Source organism: Pleurodeles waltl, chromosome 7 (assembly GCF_031143425.1).
Source record: "Pleurodeles waltl isolate 20211129_DDA chromosome 7, aPleWal1.hap1.20221129, whole genome shotgun sequence".
NCBI classification, from domain to species: domain Eukaryota; kingdom Metazoa; phylum Chordata; class Amphibia; order Caudata; family Salamandridae; genus Pleurodeles; species Pleurodeles waltl.
This window is the reverse complement of record NC_090446.1, coordinates 602,915,491-602,934,555: the sequence shown is the minus strand read 5'-3', so window position 1 is coordinate 602,934,555 and position 19,065 is coordinate 602,915,491. Positions and strand designations below refer to the sequence as shown.

Genomic DNA, 19,065 nt, shown 5'->3' with positions numbered 1-19,065 from the left:
CCCATAACTCTCAACCTGTTGGCCCTTGCTTCATTGCTCTATTTAGGTTAATCTTAAGGTCAGGATATCATTACAGATAAGTAATACTATGCCCGATGTATCCTAGAGTCAGTCTGGTTTAAATCCCTGTTCTTTTCTACCTTTGGTTACATGCTGAGTTTTCAGTGCCAAAAATAGTCACCCAAAAATCCTTAAGCCCAAAAACCCACCACCCATACAATATCCAAACAACAAGCGTGTAATCAAGTTTGATCACTTGTGCAGGTTTTGTCTTCCGAAGTCAGGGTTTCCAGTAATTTGTGACCAGTTTTCTCACTGTTCATCCTGCTGGATACCAGAAAGCAATTTAAACCCCAGGTGATGTTTATTATGGAGGTAGATTTTGAAGTGGGCCAGCAACAATTGATGGAGTACAGGGGGGTTCCTAAATTTAGGTACTCTTGTTCACAATTTCATTAGTAGGGTCATCCACTGAACCCAGAGGCTTTAGCAATTTCCATGTGGAACTTGAATTAAGGTGAAGGGCTCACCTCCATTTTAAAATATTGATATCCAGTGGACTGTAGAAGGTTCAAATGGTTCTGAAATGTCACATCACTGAACTGGTCTCAACAAGGTGTGAATTTGGACTTCATTTTGGTTGTTCTGGAACATAGCAAAAGGCAGAGCATATTCTCCACAATTAAGTGATTGGTTAGGGTTGGCCCAGGCTCAACCCTGTTAAAGGTAAATGATTATGCAACTCCACAACCTAGGTCTTGCAGTTATTGAATCGTTCCTCTCCAGGCCTTCTTCACTCTGCGGGCCATGTGGTTCCCCAGCCTCCTCAGTTTGTTGAGATATTTTCCACATTGATTCTCCAGTCAGCTGGCATTGTGTAGGTCTCCTTGGGCCTGGGATTAGGAGGACTCCTCCTAGCAGGCGCGTTCCAGTCATTTGCGAAGCAGGTTAACTGTCATTCTTGCTTTCGGACAACTCATGCAAAGCTTCATGCGGGATCCTGGATTTAAGCCTGCCTGGAGTGTAAGCTTCAGCCTGGCAGGAATAATTAATGATGCTGCCCTGCGCAAGGGTGCAAGTGCTATGCAATGGCCATACATTGTGCAAGGGAGCAGTGTTTAACTTCTTTTTGTGGTTGGGAGTAGACACCAAAACCATTCAGTGATCTGCCTTTTTCAATCGAACTTCTCAACTTTCCAGGAGGAGTGCTTCTTCCAGTTGTGTTAAATGTGTTGTCAGATCAGCTACCTAAAATCACATATCAAACCAATTTGGACTGGTGAGGTGTTTCTTGGGGTTGTCTGGTCAGAAACAGCTCTGCATCTGTTCTATTGGCACCTTTATGAGTAGGTTTTACTAGAACAGGAAGAAAGCTTACTCTAATAAATGAATTCATTGATCACATTGTCCTAAAAAGGTTTTGAGGGCTGGGACCTGGAGGCGATGCTTGTTTGCAATTCTGTATTTCCATCTGGTTACCAGGTTGCACTAATATGATAATATAATTATATAATATATTCTATAACCTATTGATAGAATATTCATATTGATATTATTATTAATCACATATTGAATCCATTGAGAGTTTGAAAAAGGTATTGATGTCTATTTTGTTTATTCAATTAGTAATTTGCAAAGGGGATGTAATTATTGAAATTATATATCAGAATATTTTGACCTTTTCAAACACCAAGTAAAGCCAGCCTTCTGTGACTGAGAGACCACCTTGTGCAGCACAACCTGGTGTCCAGATGGACCCACCATTCACCAATATCAGTTAACCACACACACAGGCCCCATACATTTCCCACCCGTGATGAAGACAAAATGTGGGATTGAACTGCCCTTTACCTATAGAGAGCCAGTTGGGCGGGGTACAGATGAGAAGGCCTGTGCCCTTGGAATATTAACTGGAATGTGGGTGAAGGTCAAGTGACAGAAAATAACCACATGGGTGATGCTCCTCCCGTAAATTCACATCACTGTTAAGTGACAGGACTAGTAAAAAAAAAACTTTAAAAAAACACAGATGTCCACTTAAAAAGGACATGGCGGGAAGACACAGCTTTTCCAATCTTTGCAGAGGACTGCTGTCCCCTGGTCACCACCTCCTGTGTCAGACTGCTAAAGTCGCTCCTTGCTTGGAGACTCTTGGCCATCTCATTAGGAAGTCATGCTACAAAAGTCATCTGTATTTCCAAAAACATAATACATCTGCCTTATTCTCAACTGTGAAGTTGCCAATTTTTTAGACGATGGACCACCTCTGAGGATTAAAGGTATGGAAAGGTATAGCCTTAATGACTTTTTTGGACTATAACCGTTGTCCCAAATGAGTAAGGTTTGAAGCACCTTAAATTTCACACTCTGGCAAAACACTCCTTAGTTTCAATCCGTTTCTTCCCCTCTGGAGGGGAGTCTGTGGCTGATGACTGCCACTCAGTGTGTCCTACTTTTCTCAATTTGCTGAGTGAGACCCATAACGACTAGCTGCTTGGAAGCATCTGCATTACGCAGAACTGACCTGCATAGTCTATTGATCTCATTTGATATGTCATCAGTAATGTCACTGTCCATGTCAAGAGTGATGTAATATGCGAGGTCATAAGCAGTGCTCTGCAGGGATTTAAGTTATAGTTAGCTCAGGTAACCATAGCTGCTGAATTTCAATTTTCTTATACAAGTGAAATTAGAGCCTAACTAAAACGTCCCTGTAACCTTTGTTTTTTTGTGTATATATGTGTATATGAATAATCTTATTAAGAAAGCCTTTTCTACAGTTATTCCTGGCAATATTTCTGAAGGTTATGGAACATCCCCTGGCTGGAGAATTCCACTGTATCCAAACATTATCAATGCAATTAACCTTAGGCAAACCCAAATCTATTTCAGAGATGCCATATACAAATAATATGAACTCCATGCACAATACTTCTCAACATGTGTGCCTCTGTCGTAAAACTGCCTTATTTTGGTGTAGTTGGCATTACTTTGTAATCAATTATGATTCATTCAAGTAATGATAGCTGATTTTCATTATTTTGCTGTTCTGCAGAATTGTGTTGTTTCGGAGACAGACATGCGGCAGTCTCCTATTACTCCCAAGTCTTCAGGGCCCAGAGCAGGTATGTTATCCTAGAAATGTACTTTACCACATGTACGTAGAAGACTTTGCCTTCCAGAAAAAGTGGTGTGCTGATTTTCCTGCTGCCCCCTTCGGTTCTTTCTGCCCTAAACTTTCCATTGCAGTTTTTAGATACTATCTAGAGGTTGTAATGGGAGAAAATCCAAAGGATGCTTTCATCTTTTTTGTTTAATAAATTCTTAAATTGCGTTTGACTGAGTGTGGAAATTGACACATGTTAACAGTACATTGAGTAAGCTGTTTTGCCCATCTCTCATTTGTCTAGTGTGCAGCCCCTTTAAAATGGCAGCAAGGTGTTCTTTTATTGTCTACCAGGAATGAAATAAACAACCATTATATCTAGCCCATTGTTTGCTTTAATGGCTTTAATATTTAGACTGTAAACATAGGCTAAAATATTACTCATAGTTTTCAATTGGCATCCATTTTTTAAATTCTTAGATGAACAACATTCAGATTTTTGATATCTGTTAGTCTTCTAGCTGCAGATTACTTACCTTAATATTATACCAGACATTAGACTAGATCAGGAATTTTTTCGTGGGCAGTACCCCTGCGCACATTTAGGTGGTGTTGTCTATGCCATAAGTGAGGTTTGTAGTGTCAATTTTGGTGCCTCCTCAGCGCACTGACGTCAGTTCTTTCCTTTCCATGCCAATCAGCACAGAACCAGAGAAGAGCTACTCCTTAGTCACTTTCTGACATATTTTTTTCTGACTTTTTGTAAAGGTATTTATTTTAGGTTTTCCTCCTGGTGTGGCAGGGATGTCATCTTGGAAGGCCGGCTTCAAGCCCTGCAGCACCAGTCACCGCATGATGTCTGTGATGGACCTGTATCTTGTATTCCTTTGGTGCCTCTAGTGAGATTCTGATCCTAAAGCCTGCTCCGATTGCCATGCCATGAACTGGAAGGCCTTGATGAAGCGAACCCTCAAGCTCGTGGCAGCTCGAAATGTGATGCAGTGACGATCCAGATACCGGTCGATAGGAAGGTCCTGATGGCAGTCGCTGAGTGTGAGGTCGTCGTCTGATACAAAGTTGTTGGGTTGATTCGGGTTAGTCCCACCACAAAAAGAAGTTGTTGTTGAAGATATCTTCAACTTAACCTTGTCCATCAGCCGACAAGACTATGGAGTCAGGCCCATCAGATCCAACGGTAGAACGATAACGGTCGTGCCACCTCGACCATCCCTGGTGGTGCTGTCCCCATTCTGATCTCGAAGCTCCAATGTGAAGCCGGAATGGTGTTGCCTGGTGCTAACTGGAGCCATGTGTTCCAGGCTAGAGCCTGAGCCCTATTCTTACAGGCTAGTATTCGGGGAGGATTGGGAGGGGTCACTGGGCTTTAAAGAATTACCAGACTTATGACACAAATATGGAGAATTTGGTGGAAGATAGCAGACTTAACTCATATCCAGATACTAGCATGTTTTCCTCCCCCTACTGTGGCTACGGAGGAAGGAGCGTCATTTGCAATTGTGGTGAGGAGGGTGGCTAAGGTGGACCTTAGCTTGCCCTCAGTTGCAACTTTAGCCGGGAGGGTCCCCCTCAGAACCTCTTCTCCCATCTAATTAAGCTCTTACTGATGTCCTGCTTGGGACCTGGTCCAAGCCCAGCACATGGGCGCCTGTGAAAAGGACGATGATTCCCCCAGCCCACCCCCTTAAAAAAAAAAAAAAAAATTCTTCATACAACACCCAGCTCAGTGGTCCAAGCTTTGACACCCCCCCCCATGTAAATCCTGGCACATTTCCCTACTGCACCTCTAGTCAGGGAAACCAAGAGGCTGGATGTCTTTGGGGGGGGGGGGGGGGGGGGGGGGGGGGGGGGGGGGAGATGTTTACTTTCACCAGCCTGGTACTGTGGTCTGTGAACACCGTGTTGCTTTTGGGCCACTACTCCCATGCTCTGTGGGGTACAGTTGTGCAGGTTCTGCCTACAGTTCCAGAGGAACCCTGGGCCATACTCTCCCAGGCTGTTGCTGACGGGAAAGATGCAGCTAAGTTAACTATCTGCTGTGGACTGGATACCACTGACTCGCTGGGCAGAGCGGTTTTATCGACTGTGGCCTTACAGTGCCACACCTGGTTGTGGGACACTGGCTTTTCTGCGGGTATCTAGGCATCGCTCATGAACATGCCCTTTGATGGCTCCCATCTCTTCGAAGACAATGCAGAGTAAGCTCTGGAGTGCTTTAAGGACAGCAGGGCTCAAGAAGGAGAAATTAAAAATGCTCATGTCCTGTCTGTCCTGGACCTGGGAGACTAGATGATAGCTTTGGACTTGCAGAACACACTCTTTCAGATCTCTGTTCTGCCTGCCCACAGGCATTACCTGCAGTTCACAGCAGGCTGCAAACCCTTTGTTCACCGTGCTCCCTCTTTGGCCTTACCACCCCCTCAGGTGTTCACCAATGTGATGGCAGTGGTTTCAGCTCACCTGCAAAGCAGTTTTCCCATATCTCTGCGGCTGGCTGTTGAAGCCGAACTTGCCCACGGCTGTTGTCTCCCATCTCCAGACTACAGCAGACCTGCATTTACTGGAGTTGACTATCAACATTCCAAAGTTATACCAGACTCCTTCTGAAATGCTCCCTTTCATTGGAGCTGATCTGGACACTGTGTAGTTTTAGGCTAATTCTCCAGAACACGGTTAGTACAGGATATTCAGGCTATGATACAGATGTTTTAGCCTCTATTGTGGGTTTCGATGAGACTGGCTTTGAGGCAGTTCGGTGTCCTGCTGGTGAGATGTGCCCAGTGGCATAAATGGGCTCCACAGTGGGACCTGAAGTCCCATTTGGCAAAGCAACACGAGTATCTCTCCGAAATGGTTCAGGTTTGGGAGTTAACTTCAAAGGACATGCAGTGGTGGCTAACGAGCTATGATTGGGTCAGCAGCAGACCCCCTCTCCCTTCCACAGCCAGATCTGACAATGGTGACAAATGGTCACAACTGGATGGAGCAGCAACCTTAAAGAGATGGCGATTAGAGGACTCTGCTCTCTGGTGGAATCCATATTCCATATCAACCTCCTGGAGCTCTAGAAGATCCTGCCAACATTGAGATCCTTTCTACACTTCATCAAGGGAAGGCTAGTGAGGTTATTCATGGACATCACCGCAATGTGGTACTGTAACAAACAGGGCGGGGTGGAGTCGTGGACCCTTTGTCAATAGGTCCTGGGTCTCTGGGCATGCCTGCAACATCGGAGGATATCCCTGGTGGTCCACTCCAGGCTGGCTCTCTGAACACCAGAGCGTACAAACTCAACAAAAGATGCATACCAGAACACAAATTGGGTCTCCATCTAGAGGTGGTACAAGGTCTCTTAGCAGGGGGGAGAGCGTTGGTTAGATCTGGTTCACCACCGCTGAGAACATGCAATGTTAGCAGTTTTGCTGCTTGACTTTCCAAGGCAGCTCTTGCTCTGAAACACTCTGACTCGATGAGAGCTCAGGCCTCCTGACCTGAATGCCTTTCTGCTCATACCATTCCTGCCAAAAGTTCTCAAGATCAGAAACAACCTGGCCCAAGCCCTTCTTGTGGCTCTGGATTGGGCATGGAGAATTTGATATCCCAAGCTGTTGAGCATGACCATTTGTCCTCTAATCAAGCTACCTCTGCAGGAGGATCTTTACCACAGCAGAGAGGGTTCTCCACCCAAACCTGTCAACTCTCAGCCTTCTTGAGTGGAGATTAAGCAGCAACAGTTGACAGCTTTCGACCTTTGGCCCAAAGTCTGCAACGTGATCTTGGCAGCTAGGCATCTCTCCACCAAGATGATATGTTTCCCATTGGGGAAATTTGTGGCATGGTGTGCAGAAAAACAGATCTATCCACTTTCTCAGGCTCTTCTCTTTATTCCTTCACTTGCCCAGCAGGGCTCTGCTCTTGGTGCACTCAGGGACTATCTTTCTGCTAGTTCAGCTTTTCTGTGGTTACTTGATCAGCCATCCCTCTTCAAATCCACTATTGTAAAAAGATTTTTTTAAAGTTCAACATTTGTTTCCACCTTCTCCGTTCATTATGCCTCAGTGGGACCTCAATCTTGTCCTCAAGTTCCTTATATGCGCTCCCTTTGAGCCCCTGCATAACTGTCCTCGCAGGCTTCTTACCATCCAAACGGGCGTCCTTTGGCAATCACATCTTCCCAAACCGTCAGCGAGCTTCATTCTGTCATCCGAGCCTCCATATTTGACCATCTTCCCAGACAAATTAGTACTTCGTATGAGGGCCTCCTTTCTGCCAAAAGTGGTCACTTCATTTCACGTAGGCCAGTCCATTACTCTGCCTGTTTTGTACCCTTTGCCACATTCCTCCAAGGATGAGGAGCAACTTCAGTCAACCCCAAAAAAGCATTGCCGTACTATTTTGATAGCACATGCGAATTCCAGGTGGGTGACCAACTCTTTGTGGGATATGTAGGAGGGAAGAAAGGATGAACTGTACAGAAGCTGGTCATCTCCAGATGGGTCTGCCTCAAACTCTGCTACACATTAGCCAAGAAGCAGCCCCCTGGGTGGTTTTATGCTAATTTCACCAGAGCCAAAGCTGCAATCTCTGCTTTAGCACATGGATTACAGATCCTGGACATCTGCAAGGCAGCAATGTAGGGGTTATTGCACACGTTAACAAAACATTACTGCTTGAACAGTCAGGTTCATTGCACCGGGCACTTCGCCAGTCTGATCAAGCAGGACATCCTCATGAATTGGCCAGCAAACCTACCTCCGAGGAGGTATTTCTTGGCTGTCTACTCTAAGGTAAGGACTCTATGGCTAGAAGTCTATACCAGATGAACAAGTTACTTACCTTCGGTAAGACTTTATCTGGTGGAGACTTTATCTAGCCACAGATTACTTACCAACCCACTCATCCTCCCTGCTCTGCGAACAGATTTCTAGGGACAGGCTTGTTCCTCATCAAGGCCCTAGTTTTCCACACCATTGTTTGGTGTTCTTCGTGGCTCTGTGCTCATGGCGTGGAACGTTGTGAAGAGAAACTGACATTGGTGTGCTGGGGTGGCGTTCAGGGGTACTGCTCACAAAAAAATTCCAGATCCAGTCTGACGCCTGGAGATAATTCTAAAGTAAGAAATGTGTGGCTAGATCGTCTCTATCTGATAAAGTGTTACTGGAGGTAAGTAACTTGGTCTTCCACTTAAGTAAGTCGAATTTGTTTATTTTGGAAGCAAAGTTACAAAAACATTTGCAAATTGTCATAATTTGTGAAAACTCAAATTAGAAATATATAGAAGGCCACTACAGATATTTTCTAATAGAAACATTTTAATGTATAGCAGGTGGCTCATATTTTACTTCCAAAGCCAAATATTAGGACAGACGTTTAATTTTTCCTAAATATTTAGTGTTTATTTTTGGCTTTTAATTAGTAATAGAAAGCACATAAAATGCATTTTGTTGCATGAGAAAGAAAATAAGTTGATCCACATGGGCAGCACTTCTCAATAAATATTTGCAAAAAATGGATCGTATCATGCAAAGATGATTTCCATGGTATTGTGTGCACATTTCAGATATTACATCTCCTGCGCAACTTTCTTGTCACTTAGATCAAATAGAGATTTTTGTACTTTTTTTGTTTCCTGTATAGAACAGATGTGTGACTAATATCTCATTGCATGTGGCCTAGAAGTTATGATGGATAGCTATATAAAAACTCTGTGCTCATCATTTCCGATGGTACATGTGTGCAGTTCTATTATTGCATTATATGTTAGAATTTCTAGCTGCAGATATCAGAATATTAGTACCCTTTTCAAATCCCAGGTAAGGTGCTTAGGAAATAGTCTTATATTTAAAAAGCAGGTGCTGTTCATGTCAAAGTGTATTAATGTTGGAACAGTAATTAGCAGTGGAAAATGTTATCAGCTTGGCAGCATCAAGGCAATTGAAGCTGTGTATTACTTTTCCTTGATTTATTGCATTCGTTAGTTTTTTTGCTGCTCCTAAATGTCAATCTAAGTTATTATTTTGTAGGACATACACCATAACACAAATTGTCAATTTTCTGTGTACGTAGGTGAACATCCTCACAGGAACATATTAATCATTGACCATTTTACAGGCACATAAAGCCTAGCTTCCTAACTGAAATTGTATGCTCAAAGAGAAATCATAGAGTGAAACCACCATATCCAAAAAAGGTTCTGTTCCTGGCGCATATTTATACATTGTATCATGTGGTCCCAACATTATTTTTCTTTTCTTTTTAAAAAAAAATAAAACTCATTTAAAGTTTTGCATCTTGTAACACCCCAATATCTTGGCTTTAATGGGTGAATGGCCAGGGGGTCAATTTCAGTGGCGCTGCCCAACAATAATTTGGGTCTAGGATACGCAGAATGTTTTATGTACTTGAGCTAGCCATAACAGTTACCAAGCTTACTTACAGGGCAGCTAATCATAAAGACTGTTTTGACATAACAGGACTGTAGGATTTGTGTGGACGTCGTTTCAGTATAGAACCAGCATAATAGCGGCTTGCTCGATTATGCAATGTATGCCTAGCTCATATCTTCTTTTTTAAACCGTTGGTTGATGTTTGCAGCACTAGATAGCGTCAAGTTCACAATAGCCATAGAGGACGAAGTACATTATATTATACCTGCTGCGTACAATGTATTAGCTCATCAGTGCGGAGGATAAGGATGGTACAGTCGTTTCTGGTACAACAACAACAACAAGAAGAAATGAAAGGACCAAAGTTTCTACAGTCGTTTCTGGTACAACAACAACAACAACAAGAAGAAATGAAAGGACCAAAGTTTCAAACTAGGAGCCCTCATCACTGATAAAAGGTATCCTAGAATTAGGATTTGAAGATTGGGTGGTGGCCTTGCTGAGCGTGCCATACCCATAGTAAGCCTGCTAGCATAATGCCTGTATTTTTAACTCGGCCTGCTATATACTGCTATATGGGGTTTCAGTGGCCCACTATGGTCGGGATCATCGTTGAGATCAGTCTAGAGTACGTGTATGACCTCCTCTGATGCTGTTGCTTTGGGACGTTTACGTGGTCCGGGGAACTCCCACTGCCACAATGCGTTTTGCCAGTGTGGGACCCCTGGGAGTGACGCTGCCTTCCACGTCATCACTATCACATGTCTAGCCTGGGACATTGCTAAATCGATGGAGCAGGTGGCGGGCCTATGCCCTTTTTCATTTTTAAAGACCCAGGTCACAACTGCTCCTGTTGTTCAGGTCTTGTCAACTTGTTATAAGCAGTAGTGTTGTACAGATGTCATTCTAGAATATTCTTGCTCGTGGACAGTCCTAGAACATGTGTATCATGTTAGCTTGAGATGGTGTACAGCAGTACAATCAGGAGATGCTGTAGGATATATTCTGTGGAATGTAGATGATGTGGAATAGGCCTTGTGGAGGATGTTGTGCTGTTTATTGGAATTGGACATTGCAGGGGTTCTTGCATAGATAAGTGAGTGTTCTTTTCCGTTCTTTGGATGTTATGGGGCACCCTAGCTCTTGTTCTTATTACTGACCCAAGGCAGTTGACAGTTCTATCTCGCATGGCTCGAATGCTGGTTTCATTCAACATTAGGTAAAGGGGTTCAGGTTGTCCTCTTGAAATAGGTCCCTGAATGTGGTGAGGCCCAGTGAGTTGTCTCCTACTCTGCCTGCTGCCGCTCAGAAGGCCCGCCAGATTTTGCAGAGGGATGTCTGGAGCAAAAAGGCGCCACCCCCGGCGATATCTATAGAGCTTGCCTATAGCTAGTTTCAGTTGTGGCTGCTGCCAGGAAGGGGTGAGGTGGCAGGAGGACAGTGCGCAAAGCGGGGGCACAGGAGAGCAGAGAGAAAAAAATCCCAAAACACTTACCTGCCCCTCTGTGATCCGCCGCCTTATCTTCTTCCTTCCCCAACCATTGCAACGCTTATCTCATGTTGTTACACAGCATGAAATAAGTGCTGCAATTAAACTTAGCGGTCAGAAATGCAACTCAGTCTGTAAAATACAGCCGGGTGTAGAGTTTCTAAGTGTGCATGTCAGTTTGGCCGACCTTGGACCGCCGACCAAAGCTGACATGCACACTCAGAAGCAGACCACTACTCTGCCTCTACTTGAAGTGGAGGAGACTGGCACCACTCTACGTAAGCAGAAAAATAAAGTGATAATAAAATATTTCTACTATCCCTTTATTTTTCTGCTTTCAGCAGCGGAGCCACGCTCCTCCGCCATAGCGGAGGGGCCGCACCTTCCAGTTTGTGACACTTGTAGTAAAGCCAGTGGTGAGGTACATAGTGATGCTTTAGGAAGGAACAGTTTTCACACTTTATGTAGTGTATCTCTTCCAAATGTGGCTGATACCTCACCCTACCAGCCAGTGGGCCGACCACTGAAGCTGCTCCACAAGATAATAGTGCTTAAAATCCGAAATTATCTGTGGACAGTTGCATTTTAGTAAGGTCCTGGGCCAGAGATGCTCTTGAAGTTGTGCGATTCTTCTGCATCTTGCACCCCTTCCCAAAAGTCCATAACATAGAGAACTTCGGTATACAATACCACCTCATGCGTCTCCCCTGAGATAGGAATACCCCAGGTTCTTCTGGAGTGGTGTAGGTTCTCGCCAGAGTCCAGGGCAGTGGGGACAAAGGGCAACCCTGGCACCTTCCCCGGCCCACTGAAATGGGGCTGATATTATCTGACCATTTTTTACCCTGGCCACTGGGTCTCTGTATAGCAATTTGACCAGATTACTCCTCTTGCCCCATACACCCACTTCACGAAGCATTACAAAAATATAGTCCCAGTTCAGCATGTCAAAGGCTTTCTCATGGTCCACGGCCAAGCAGATAAAATGTGGCCATTGCAGCGGGGCTTCCTCTAGGATTCTTTACAGGCATCTCAGATTAGGGCAAGTAGAGCTGCCTGGGATAAATCCATTTTGGTTGGTATGGACCAAACGCAACTTGTACTCTAGAAGTTGGAAGTTTAAGTTTATTGACACGGTTAATGAAAACCATCGCAATTCCGACATACATAATAATATAAATACTTTGCCTAATCATTATATTAATAGAGACCTTAATAAAAACATATAAAGCTTATTTGAAACTAAAACATATCATGGTAAAGAATTGTGCGTAGCTAAAATGTTCTCCACTAATTCCAACCTTGGTCTTGAACTTAACTTTAGGACTTTCTTGCTCCCTTACGAAAACTATAATTGTGAATGAGTGAAGCTCAGTAAGAATCATAAGCTGTACCCAAGGCTGATTCCTGGCTGGAACCAAACTTTCGGATCTTTACTAATCATAAAATGAAGGCCCATGCACACTCAGCTTCAACTTTATTCACTAATTCTTTCTGGGCCTGTATCATAAATTTGGTCTCTCGACAAGAAAACGGAATTGAAAGTCTGCTAAGCCAGCTAATAATGGCCGGCCTGCATGAGCGTATGTTCAGTGTCTTAAAAATGTTTTTCAGATATAATGTCCTGTGGTCTAGCAAAGCCGGGCACACACACAAAATGTGTTCTAATGACTCTTGTCTGTACCCACGCAGTCGACCGGAATGTTTCCGATCCTGCTGTCTCCATAAAGGGACCGTATCCTTCGTTTCCATCAACCCAAAGCGGAAAAGCATGAACCGATGTTTCAGCGACTGGTTGAAGGTTGCTGCTAGTTATTCCTGTGCCCGTAAAGTTTTGTATGATGTTATTACAGTCCAGGCGTGCTGTCTCCTTTAAAGCGTTTGTCTTTCGAAAAAATACCTTTTTGTCTGGGTTCCGGTCCCAGGCTTATAGCAAACCTAGCACTTTAATGCAGGTATTTAAGTGATGACCCCAGGTGCCTTTATCGTTGTGACGCTGTTGTTCCTCAATTTCCATCCAACATAGGTTGTTTAGAGTACCAATCTCAGCTGCACACATCCTCCAGCAAAATTTAATGAAGGCACATCTACTCTGAAATTCATAGTTTTTCAGACCCAGTTCTAAACGAACCTGAGCTGGAGAGGCTGGTCGTGGTATCCCAAAAACTGTTTTGTAGGCCTTCGTCTGAAATTGGTTTAAAAAAACTGCCTCCTTCCCCAGCATGATTTTGGCGCCATAAGTGACAGTGGGCATTAGGCGCGCTGCCATGACAGAAAGCAAGTGAGTGTGTGATGGGCAGCTCAGTTTTTGTTTTAGAACTTTAAAACCATAGGTCAACTTGAGCAACAGCAAGCTGCGGCATGAAAGTCAAGAGGCGGTCCATAGTGAATTCCATATACTTATATGTGGGTGCAACCTCCAACCGGGCTCCATTTATGAACCATGAAGCAGATTGAAACTTCCTATCAACTAGGCGGGCAATCTTAGTTTTACTCAAATTCAATTCTAGGCCTTGCATTGTTATGTATGTATAAAATGCATTGATGCTATGCTGTAGCCCAACAGGTGTTTGGCTGAGTAAAACTATGTCGTCTGCATACTGTAGCCATGCAATTCCTTTCTTGGCGAATTCTGGCGGGTGGCTATTTACGGGAGCAAGAGCCTTGGCTAGGTCAGCAAGATATAAGTTGAACAGCGTGGGAGCTAATACACCCCATTGTTTTAGGCCTTTTGCTGTTAGTATTCTGTTGGTGAGGTGGCTGCCCTCTCCGATTTTTACTTGCGTCCAAGTGCCTGTGTACAAGTCCATCATTGCGCTAAGAAGGCTGCATGGTAAGCCCCAACCTTTCAGTTTCTCCCATAGGCAGGTTCTTGGTACGCAATCAAAAGCTGCCTTTAGGTCAATAAAGCATACAAATAGCCTTTTCTTCTTTAGCCTGGCTTTGTTTCCCAGCAAGGCCAGGGTTGCCAGGTTAGTGGAAGCACCCATACCAGCTCTGAAACCTGTCTGGCATTGTGGAATTAGTTGTCTATCATGAATCCATTCTGCTAGTTGTTGCAGTAGACAGGATGCGTAGAATTTTGCTTCCAGGTCTATCAATGCTATTAGCCTGTAGTCTGAAGGGTTTGCGGGGTTGCCTGCTTTGTATATAGGGTGAATAATGCTGCCTTTCCATGCATCTTGGAGACCCTTAGTGCCTCGGAGATCGTTAAAAAGCAGCGCCAAATAATGCGACCACAGTGAAGGGTCTCCTCTAAACAAGGCGTTCGGAATTCCATTCTGGCCAGCTGCCCCTTCCATTTTTAGTTTTTTGACAAGGCTTATCAGCATTTCTATGTTGATGGTCATTAGTGCATGCTTTCCTTCGTTTTCGTTTAGAGGTAAGTCTGTTTGCGTTGTCACTCTGAAGCCAAAATTAGTCTTGCTTAAGTCATTGGCTATCTGTGTGGCCTCCTCCTTCACATGGTGCTCTGGGAGTGAGAACATTGTCTGTACGTGGGCTTCCCATGTGGCTGCATCAATACCTGTATTCGTGTGTCGATTCTTTTCCTTGAGTTAGTCCGTGTATTAGTTCCCAGAACTTTTTGTTATTTTTCTGTTTGTTGGACATAAGCAGGTTGGTCCACAGATCCTCGTGACACTCTAGAAGTTGATTCGCAAGAATTTTACTAAGTATTTGTAATCACATCCCATCATGCCTAGTGGCCTACAGGATGCAACTAAAAGGGCGTCTTTGACTGGCTTGGGGAGAGAAAAACCAAAAGAGCCTTGCACACAGAGTAAGGTAAGTGCCCCGCTGTCAGTACAGAGTCGTATGTTTCAAGTAGTTTTAGGATTAACAGATCAACATACGTTTTATAGAAGTTTCTGGGCAAACCATCAATCCCCGGAGTTTTGCAGGCTGGAAAGTTGCGTATGGCACATCTGATTGCCTGCTCTGATATGTGGGCATTCAGAGCCAGTCCATTGCTTTACTGCCATGACGAGGCATGTGGTGACGGCCAGGTAATCTTTTGGTCCTTGGTATTGCATGTCTTGCCTGGGGCTATAGTAGAGATGGTAGTGGGTGCCATAGGTGTTGGTGGTTGTCTGCCTAGGAGTATGCTATATTAGACAGTCTCGTACGAATAGCTGTTACTGGGGTATGTGCGGTCTCTCTTCTAAGCAGCCATGCCTAGAAACAACCAGTTTTAACCCCTTCTGCATGCACTTTTTCTTCATATGCCTTATAGTCTAGGTTTTAGCATACCCCTTACACCCATCAGTGTGTGTATATGCAGTGACCTCTGACAACTGTTTTCATAACCAGTCACTGCACCAGCCGTGTAGTGGCTGTATTTACATTGCCTGTGATGGTGAGTCTTAAGAGTAGGGAGTTATGTTTGGATAGGGTCCTACCCAGATGCTCAGTATCTGATATGAACAGTGGTGTGGCCTGGTGGCAGAAAGTCTATCAAAGCGAATTTGTAAGTCATTCGGGGACAAGGGCGGTTTGGTGGAATAAAAGGAGTAGTCTCTGGCATTGGGATGCACTAGATCATATCTTAGTGTCTTTATTGGGGTCAATTTTGGTAGCTGCCACATTCTTGTAAAGAAATTGATTTTGAGACCAGATTAATTTAATATATCATAGCCTCCGAGTTTAGCCCCATACAAGGTTCTGGCAGTTGGCGGATCGATGCTGGTGTTGGTCTCTTGTCTATTTCATAAGGCGGACATGGCACTTGGATCTGATCCCACGGACGATCGTCATCCCACTTCAAGTCGTCATCATCGAAGTGGTGTAAGTCAAAGAAGCACAAGAAGTCAAAGTGCTCTTAGGCACTGTGCATCTAGGCCCTGCTCCAACTCTCCACTCACAGAACAGGCAGCTGGGTCCGCTCCTCACTTCCGGTGTTCCCTAGAGCTGGAGCTACCCCTGTTCAACTCAGGGAGTTCAGTGAGGCCATGCACTACATCTTTAGGCCATCAGCTTCCTCTTTCATGCCTTCAGGCTCCATGGAGCTGAGTTCCCATCTGATGCCAGCTGGGCCCTTTGGATCTAGCCTCGGATCTGGACTGATGGGGACACCAACATCTATGCCAGTCAAGGTCCTCTCGTCAACATTTCCAGTGCCACAATGCTTCTTTAGGAGAACCCTATTGTTCTCTTTGACTCCGAGGCTGCACCGTCTTGAAGCTACTCACCGTAGACACTGGCACGGTCTGGACCGCATCAACTCATCCTAGATTTGCAAACCTTAGGCAGTCCCCCTTTCCAAGAGGGGGGTGATAATGAAGAGGGCTATGGAACGCTGAAGAATTATCCTTACCAGGAGAAAAGTTGGTATGAGGAACTGTCTGGACAACCCATCAAGCCTAGTTTCTCCTCTGGGCCCTGCCACACAGGATGGAGCATCTTTCAGCATGGTAATTTGCAAACCAGCAGAGAGCTTTGACTTACAGCTGCCCTCCAGCAAGGTCAAAACCAACATTTTGATCGAGGTGTTTAAAGCAGGGATCAACTGTGCAGGCCTGTACTCCCAATTAATGAGCCCTTCACTGAATTTCTCATGGGAGCCTCGGCCAGTTATTGCACCGGGACTCCATTGCACAGGATGGTTGCCCATCACCCCCACCCCCTGAAACCAGGCCTTCTTCACTCAACATCCCTCTCCTGAGAGTGTGGTGGTGCAGGTCTTGATAACCAAAACTCAGCCTGAGCGTATTTCCTACCACTCATCTTGATAGGAAATTAAAGAGGCTGGATACTTTCAGGAAGATAATCTTTTCTTCCACAAGCCTGGCATTGCGGTTGGTGAACACCACATGTCTCTTGGGCCGCTATAATCCACTCATTGTGGGACACTATTGCTCAGTTGCTGCCCTTGCTTCCCAAAGAGGGACGGACAGTCTTGAAGTAGGCACTGCCAAATTACTGGGACGTTGCATAGTCCATTAGTCGGTGCAGACTACACACCACTAATTCACTAGGCAGGGCTATGGACTCAATGGTGGCACTAAACTGCCATGCCTGGCTGAGGTCGACAGGTTGTTCACGGGATGCCCAATATTCCCTTGTAGACATACCTTTTGCTGGCTCCTATTTGATAAGGTGGAATTGGAGCTCGAGCACTTTAAGGAGAATTGAGTCATCCCCAGGCCTCTCATTGAGTTCCCAACAAGAGCATCAGTCTTCATTTCACCCCTTCTGTGGCTCCCATGTGTATCCACAGTTTCAACCTTACACCCCCAGGCCTGCAGGCTTCTCTGTCCTTTTGTGGCCAGGGCAGTGGATCCCAAAGAGTATGTGGAACCAGCGTACTGCCACAGACTCCCAAATTGATTAATGGATCCTCAACACGGCACCCCATCCCATTTTGCAGTAGGATCAGGTACCACCTGCTCCAATGGCAAGCCATACCTTCCAACAAGTGGGTGCTCCAAATTGTGCAGCAGAGTCATACATGCCCTTCCAGTCCTGGAAACCTGCCAACCTTGCCACCATCTGCAGAACATCTGACTGAGGGCCATCTTTTTTTTTTTCTCCATCAGGAAGTGCAGTCTTTGTTGGCCAACACAAGTCATTGAGAGGGTGCCAGCATCAGAAGCAGGACATGATTGTTATTCCCACTACTTTCTAGTGCCAAAAAAGGGTAGAGGTCTCTGCCCTGTACTAGCTCTCCATCCTCTCAAACGCCTTTCTACGGAAAGCAAAATCAAGATGCTCACTATGGGTCACGTTCTGTCTGCCTTGGACCCCGGAGACATGATGGTAGCATTGGATCTTCAGGACTCGCATTTCCACATTCCGTCCTGCAGGCCACAGATGTTACCTGTGATTCATGGTAGGCCACAAGTAATTTAAGTTTCCTATGCTCTGTTTTGGTCTCACCTGTGCCCCTCTGGTGTTCATGAAAGTGATGGCAGCACACCTGTGGACCAGGGGTCCCAGTATTCCTCTACCTTGACGACTGCCTATTGAAGAAAGACTCATCCAGGCAGTCTTCACCCACCTCCAGACTAGGGTGAACCTCCATCAGGTTCATTATCAACATGCCAAAGTCACAACTGACTCCTTTTCAGATGCTCCCTTTCTTAAAAGCCATCGCGAACTCTGCAGCTCTGTGCCTATTCTCTGGAGCGGAGAGTCTAGGACATTTGGGCTGTGGTCCCCATGTCTCAACCTCAGTCCTGAATTTCACTGAGACTCACTCATGCTGCTGGGTCATATGGCCTTCTGCATCCTGTTGTTGAAGCTCACTCAGTGGCATATGTGGGCTCTGCAGTGGGATCTGATGCCTCAATGGGCACTACACCAGGGCAATCTATCCAACCTACATCAGATTTTGAGGGAGACTGCAAAAGATCTGCAGTGGTGGTTGACGAACTGCAGTTGGAACAGTGGCAGATCCCTCTAACTTGTCCACCCATTGTTGAGTGATCACCAATTGATCATGTCTGCCTTTGGCAGCTGCCAGGTAGAGTTGGAAGTCAGAGGGCTTTGGTCTCTGGCGGATTCCCAGCTCACTATCAGCTTGCTGCAGGCTACCTGCTTGGCATTGAAGGCCTTCGTCCCATCCATCAAGGGTAGGCTGGTTCAGGTGTTCATGGACAACACCACTGCCATATGGTATTGCAACACTGAGGGTGGAGTGGGATAAAGGACCCTGTGCCAGGAAGCTCTGCGTCTCTGCATTTGGCTTGGGCGGCAGGGCATCTTCCTCGTCTTGCAGCACCTGGCAGAATATCTGAACACTATGGTTGATTGCCTCAGCCATTGACACCTTGAGGATCACGAATGGCATCTACATCTGGAGGTGGTGCGAGGTCTCTGCTAACAATGGGGAGAACCTGGCTCAATCCATTCACAAACAATGAGAATACGCAATTGCTGTGTTTATACACCTTGTAGTTTCCAAAGCAGCTCTCACTCAAGATGCGATCCTCTTAGAATGAAACCTGGGCTCCTGCCCTGGGTTCTCAAGAAGATCAGGACCGACCAGGCCCAAATCACCTTAGTGGCTCAGCACTGGGCAAGGAGCGGTTGATATCCTGAACTCCTGAGTATAAGTATCTGTTCTC

General features: G+C 45.3%; 1 protein-coding gene across 3 annotated transcripts in view; it reads left to right on the top strand.

Annotated features, from left to right (window-relative positions):
• Positions 1-19,065, top strand: part of LOC138304451 (histone-lysine N-methyltransferase, H3 lysine-36 specific-like) — an 833,106-nt gene that overhangs the window by 427,964 nt on the left and 386,077 nt on the right. For all 3 annotated transcript variants that reach the window (XM_069244519.1, XM_069244517.1, XM_069244518.1), the window contains exon 9: positions 3,056-3,125. In XM_069244519.1, coding sequence (XP_069100620.1) covers positions 3,056-3,125 — 70 coding nt within the window. The remainder of the gene's footprint in view (positions 1-3,055; positions 3,126-19,065) is intronic.